Here is a 6,780-nt window from a genome sequence, read left to right as displayed (position 1 = left end):
AAGACAAACTGCAAAGCAGAAGAAAAAAACAACCCCAAAACTAACCCCCAGCCCTGCGCTGTAGCTAAGCTACAATTACTCGCGTCATTTGTAAGGGATGTTTATGAATGATTCATTATAGACATGGCAAACATTAAAGTAGCTGCGCTGACTTAATGTGAGCGTTGCTTTTACTTGCTTATTGTTTTCATTTTGAAAGTAACTTCTGCCCGGCAGCTCGGCTGGCGTTAGCTACGCTTCCCGCAGGCTTCCTGCCGCTTGCACCGAGACCCCCACCTCGAGGCGGACTGTCCCGATGGCAACGACTGGAAACCCTCACAAACACTTGTGGGGATGGATTTTTTTTTTCTGGTTTTCTCCTTTTGGTCTTCCCTCCCCCAAGCCAAACACTCTACACGCTCATTCCTCCTGCCATCACGCGAAGTGTCTCCCATTTGATGGCATTCCAGTCCTTAGCTTGGGAGGGTCGGTGTGTGCATGGGCCACGATACTTATCCCGTGTTGTGAAACCCGTGTTGCGACTCACATGTGTGCACTTTGGCTTATTAGCTTTTTCAGGCAGCAGCTGGGGACCACACCGCTTTTCCATAGCTGTAAGCACGTGGCTTGCGGCAACCTGGCTATCGCACAAGGTACAAGTGAGGTTTAATCGGGTCCTGTGGTGTACTTAAGAATTCAGGGGACGCAGGGTGCTCGGAATGAATTGCTGTACATATAAAATATAGCGAAGCGGAAAGCAATGTGAGGGAATTAAGGCCACAGCACAAAAACACCTAATATTGATTTTAGCTACAAACCGTAGTTTGATTATGGCCCATAAGGTAGAAGCAAGACTCCCCGAGCTTGTCATTTCTCATACATGCAGCGATATTAGGAGGTATCATCGCTGAGGAAGGAAGAGCCCAGCACCAAGAAAAGTAAGAGAAAGAGAAAGAGAAAAGTAGAAAATTTAGATTCCCTAGAATAAAGATGAAAGAAAGAAAAATCTTCATATTTTATCTTAGAATAAAGAAAGTTTATTTTTCCAGTCAGATTGTCTAGGCTTCACCCAAATATAAGGCTGCAAAGACAGCAGTTGTTATTATCGTGACATAAAGAGACATCTAAGAGGTGATTCAATAACCCAGACAACAAGAGCATCCATTCTAAAAGACAGCTGGAACAGCGACACAGAATGTCATAGAAAAAACATTAACAATCAAACAACAACGAAAAATAAAGTCCACCAGAGACCACAACATTAAAAATAAGTACAAAACTCATTACAAAAATATACAGCCTCATAGAGAAGCACGTTCCAATCGAGTCAGAAAAATATTGGAACTTAACATTATTAGAGGAACCATTTGCGACTGCAGTGAACAGAACAAAGAGAGGAAGGAGTCCCAAATGTTACAAGGATATTCTTTACAGTAGTGCAACCCCTGTATATTAAATCCTTGCTCGGAGAATGAACGTTTAGTGGTTTAGCATTAGCCAAAAGAAAATTGGTGGTGGATTTCCACCCTCAGTGCAACAGACATATGCTTTGAGAAGTGAAGCACTTAATTTACAGGGTATTTATGCAGTCTAGCATATGATACAGTACTGTACATCCAAAGGAGTATAGGAAAAGACAAAAGTAGAAAGAACATTACAGAATTTCAGTGCCATCATTGAACCTTCTGGTGTGCTATTTATATTACAGAAGTGTAAACCCACAACTTCCCTTCCATATTGTTAAACACTTCAATTGTTTGTTGGTTATACTCTGAATTGGTCATTTTAAGTTAAATAATGAGCAGAGTGAGCAGAAACTCTCAAACGTGGTACAGTAAATGAAAAGAAAATCTAATTCATAAATTGTGCAGAAGGGTTTTGTTTCTGTTTTAGGACATGGAGTGAATGATAAACACAGAACTTACTGACACAGAAATAACCCAAATACGGGGAGAAAAGTATAAAGGACATCCTTTCAATCATCAGTTTCTATAGAAACCTCAAAGACCTTTGGTTGGGAGTAGCCCTCCATCGAGGGCACAATATTCGACAATTATCTCAAATAAATAAGACATAATTATAATATTAAATAGTGTGCTAAGTTATGCCACCCAGCAGTCGAACCTCCAGGGGAAGAAAAGGAAATCTAATGCAATTCTTAGTAAGAAACGAGGACTGAATGTTTCCCCCAAGATAGTCATGAGAGCACCTTTTCATAACCTCCTCACCTTTTCAGACCTCGCAAATTAACTAGTTGAAACCAGCAGACAGTTTAAGGGGGGAGAAAAGGGCTCAGGAGGCCAAATCAATATATTTTTGCAGTAAAGCTTTTTTTTTTTCTTAAATAACTTTATAAATATTTACATAAATATTAAGGGAAGGCAAAAATCTCATAAGCCATCTCGGCATTCATGTCTATGGATACAGACAGGAACTAAGAGAAAAACCTAACAAAAAAAAAATTCACTGCTTCAGAATAATAACTCAGGATCCCAGTTTTTGCATTGATTAGAAGTAGAGACCTATATGAAATAACAATTCAGCCGCTGAGAAACAGTTTGGCACAGTTCAATGACATTCCTTGTTTGGCTGGACATGACAATAAGGTTTTTTTGTATTGTTTTGTTTTCCTCTCTGATCACCAAAAATACTGCTATGATGATCTTGCCTTACACTGCGCCCCAAGTCCATGGAAGCAAGCAAAGGATGAAATGTGTAGAAAACTCAGCACAAGCGAGGCAATTAACCATATGTTGCAAAGGTTGGTAAGACACTGGTGAGAAAGGAAAATAAAAAAGAATTCCTGCTTCAGATCTTGAGATAAATCATTCATGGAGTGATGCCAGGGAAGAAAGGAATGTTTTCATAGTTTGACCCACCATATTCTGGGACAGAGCCATCTCCACGTTTCAGAAACAGGCGGACCCTGCGGCCACCGTTTTTAATCAGTTCGATGGCCCGAGCATGCTTCATGTTCTTGGTAGTTTCTCCGTTGATCTCTAAGATTTCATCACCGATCTGTCAATGTAACAGAAGAAAGGAGTCTAAGATTAGAAACAAGCCCCCGCGAGGGTCACCGCCAGCACACCGCAAGACAACAGCCACAGCAAATGTGGAAGAACAACTATGCACCAGGTGAAGCTAAATACGCCCAACTCCTTCCAGCAACAGTCCACAAAAATGAGTGTGCAGGGGCCTGGGAGACATGAAGATGTCAGGGAAAGCTTGAGGTATCAAAATATTTCATTGCTGTTCTGTAAAATCACATCGCATTACTGTGTGGCTCAGTGGCTAGAGCTGTGTTAGAACTGGTGTTATTTTATTTTACTTTGATAATTTGTAAAGTTTTTGGTCAAAGTGGTTGTTTGTTTTACAGTCTGCTGTAACTAGGATGTTCAAATAGCTTTTTTCAGGTCTGTTTCTCACTTGGGTATAGATACCTACAATGAACCAGTAAAGTTGCTTTTGTAAATATAATCATTTATCAGGATAGTAAAACAGGGCTTGGAAGAGCTTGTCAAAGCATTAACTTCCACAGGGCAGCACTGATTTATTTTCATCAGCAAAACGTTCAGACCTATAAATCTACACCTAGCAAAAGAATTTTGAAAATGCCCTTCACAGGACATATCTGGAGAAGAAAAAGACATACGTGGTAAAGTTATAATGCCTTCTCTAACAGAGGAGCAAGGAGTACATAAAACTTGGCAATTTAATTTTTCTGTAGGCATTTCATAACATACGCCCTTGATATAATGTTTATAATTTAGCCATAAGACGTTAACAGCTAATACTAATCAAAAACTACATTATAAATCTGTAACCTATGGGTCAATATAGATGCTCTCTCCCTACTCTGCCCACTAGCAGAGGAGAGGATTAGGCGGGAAAACCTGATTCTCTACTCATGGCTGCAGCTTTAAAAGAGCCGACAAAGATTGTGGCTATCACATTTTCATTGCTACATGTATCTTCGTTAGGCTTTAAAAGCCAGATTATACTAAAATTTGGAAACCTGGGCTGGAACAAGGGGGTGAAGTCTCCCATTGCACACACACTGCTACAGACTGTATACAGAGAGTGACAGAAGCCATTGACAGAACTAAATAGGAACCTCTGCTCCTTTCAGTTAACATTTCATTTTCCTTTCAGCTGGCACAGCAGAAGGTGTGCCCATAAGGGAGAGCCAGGGAAGCCACTTTATTGCAAAGAAATGTGTTTTTTAAATCTGTGCATACCCGCATCTTCCCACATCTCTCAGCTGGACCATCCTCTGCGAGCCGCAACACGTACAGATCCATATTATACTCCCGGCCACCTCGCAGGCTAAAGCCAAACCCTTTGGCTCCTCTTTCCAGCTCGACAGTGTAAAAGTCTTGATCCTGCTGGAGGGAAGACAACATATGCACAATTGAACAGGAAGTTAAATGCTGCTCTACTCTCATGTTGAAATTATTCAACCAACAAACATTACTATTTTTGCTACTCATAATTAAAAAGAGAATCAGTTGAGTTTTCACACACAGACGAAGATTTCATGCTTCCTCAAATCCCACCCTGCAATTTGGCATTTCGGTGGTGGTCTGCAAAGGGCTGGTTTCACCTCTGTGCCCAGGCTGAAAAGGCGTATTTCTGGGGGGTGGTTAGCTTTCTACCAACTGCAACGGAAGGCTAGGGGAATGTGACTTCCAGTGCCAGGCTTTATTTAAAAGTCTAATGGTACCCAGGATGAGTCTATGCCATGGTGCTGGCTTTTCCTTTTTGTTACCACCTCATCTATTCCTTTGCAAGAAGCTCAAAAGCACGTGCATTGTTTTTCACAAATGCTGTTAGCGCAGGGATGTTTTGAAGACTCTAATGGAAGAGGTTACTTCTGGGATGGCCAGTGGCAAAGAAAGTTAACGGTGAGATAGATAATCTCTCTAATAAGATGCTGTCTGTGAAAGCTGGAACACTCCAGCTATTGCCCCTTATTAAGTTTTCCTCTTTTTTTATCCTCTGAATTTATCATTTGCATACAGCACAACTTTCTGGAGAGGCCCCTCAAAATATACAGTTCAATAAACAAACACATAAACTATTACTGGTGTAAAAATGTCAGCTTTTTTTTCGCCTTCTTTTTTCTCCCTGAAAGTCTTAATGAGAATGTGTTGGAAACGTTTCTCAAGCTGAAACAACCGCAACATACTAAGAAACTAATCAGCAAATTCCTCTTTCTTCAGCAAACAGACAGAGAGAGAACAGCTTCCCAGTAGGAATTTTCAAGGGAAATATTTGAACACAGCCATCAAGCAGATTAGAAGCAACAGTCTGTGGTAAACAAAACAATTAGAAAGGTACTCCTTACCTGTGCTGCTTGGGGTGGTTTGAAATCAAACTGGGATTCCTGCTTTGGTTTGGTGTTGTTCCTGCTGTAACGAATGAGAGAAAGAGGGAGAGAGGAAAAATACAGCTCACGGGATGTGAAGATGATCAAGAAGTAACTGAAGAGAGAGCATGCCAACATGCTCTCCTCAAGGAAAACAATCTGACCTGGTCTCCTGTGGTATTTGCTGAGGAGTATGTGTGGTTGTAATTGTAGCAATTTTTTCTGCATTGGTCAATAAAGTAGCATTGGAGGATTCTGCAAAATAAATTTTTTTCATTATGAGGGAAGACCACTGCCTATTCACTGAAAGACAAAGTTTTGCAGACGCATTTCACTGGACAGCATCATTATGTTGTTTTTAAAGAACTTGAGATTGGCTCAAATTTCTTAAATCAAAAAATTAACAGGATAAAGTCTAAGCTAAGCCACAGTAATTACATATATGAAACTGTACACTCAATTGGAAAATGGAAAAGAAAAAACAATTGAGAAATCTGGATTAGAAACACCTCTGATCGTTAGACACACTCAGAACAAAGATTGACTTATGGAGGAAGGGTTGAAGAATGCTTTGTCTGTTGTCTAATGACATGAATTCCTATCATTAAAGTCTCCAAATATGGTAGGTTGGCTGGATTAATTTTATAGCAGCAATAACTATTCCATGGATTATAAGCTTATCAGTGCTTCCTCCATCAGAAACTGCAATCTTCAGTAGGATTGAGATGTGGCTTTTATCTAATACCTCACAAGGTGATATTGAATGTGGCTAAACCCCAAACTCACTGAAATCCATGTTTGAAATACAACCCACTGCTGCCTGAGCACTCAAAGCTGCAGGCAGGGACATGGAACCACCTGTACCAAATGCATCGACAGCTCTGGGTATCATTCACAGAAGGGCTCACCAAGAGAGTGGAGAGAGCAAGATTAACTTCAAAACTCAATTTATGCCATGGTAAAGGGTTCTCAGCCCAACATCAGCCTGTGCAAACACCATATTACTCTACCCATGGCAGGAGGTGCTTCCAGGAGAGGTCTTCTCCCCTGCTTCACAAAACTGGAAAGGGAGCTGCTGTAGACACAACTGAAAAGTGACTATCTATGTGTCCCTCCCTGTATGGCACAGCAAAATCGTCCCCTTGCCATTTTGGAGCTTTATCATACAGTTCAATAAAACCAGAGTTAACCCAGAACTCATCTAAAATTAAGCCTAAAATTAAGGTCACGTCAATGCCATTAGCCAAATATTAGCAACATAGGAGAGACCTGGAACTCTTGCATATCGAACTCAAGACATTTTCCAGAAATGCATGTTGTACCAGTCCTGACCTGAAATTAGTACTGAAGTTTCAGATTTTGAATCGCTGTGGAAGCCAGCAGTTCCTGAAAACACCTTCCCCTCATGCAGAGTTTGAATCCAGAGGAAGAGT

General features: G+C 40.7%; 1 protein-coding gene across 2 annotated transcripts in view; it reads right to left on the bottom strand.

The window, feature by feature from the left end:
* Positions 1-6,780, bottom strand: part of MAGI1 (membrane associated guanylate kinase, WW and PDZ domain containing 1) — a 353,430-nt gene that overhangs the window by 1,499 nt on the left and 345,151 nt on the right. For both annotated transcript variants that reach the window (XM_086470625.1, XM_086470626.1), the window contains exons 20-23: positions 5,512-5,602; positions 5,327-5,390; positions 4,218-4,364; positions 2,859-2,997 (exon numbers count right to left, since the gene is read on the bottom strand). In XM_086470625.1, coding sequence (XP_086326751.1) covers positions 2,859-2,997; positions 4,218-4,364; positions 5,327-5,390; positions 5,512-5,602 — 441 coding nt within the window. The remainder of the gene's footprint in view (positions 1-2,858; positions 2,998-4,217; positions 4,365-5,326; positions 5,391-5,511; positions 5,603-6,780) is intronic.

Source organism: Leptosomus discolor, chromosome 9, assembly GCF_034619465.1.
Source record: "Leptosomus discolor isolate bLepDis1 chromosome 9, bLepDis1.hap2, whole genome shotgun sequence".
Lineage (NCBI taxonomy): Eukaryota > Metazoa > Chordata > Aves > Leptosomiformes > Leptosomidae > Leptosomus > Leptosomus discolor.
This window is presented reverse-complemented; position numbering and strand designations above follow the sequence as displayed.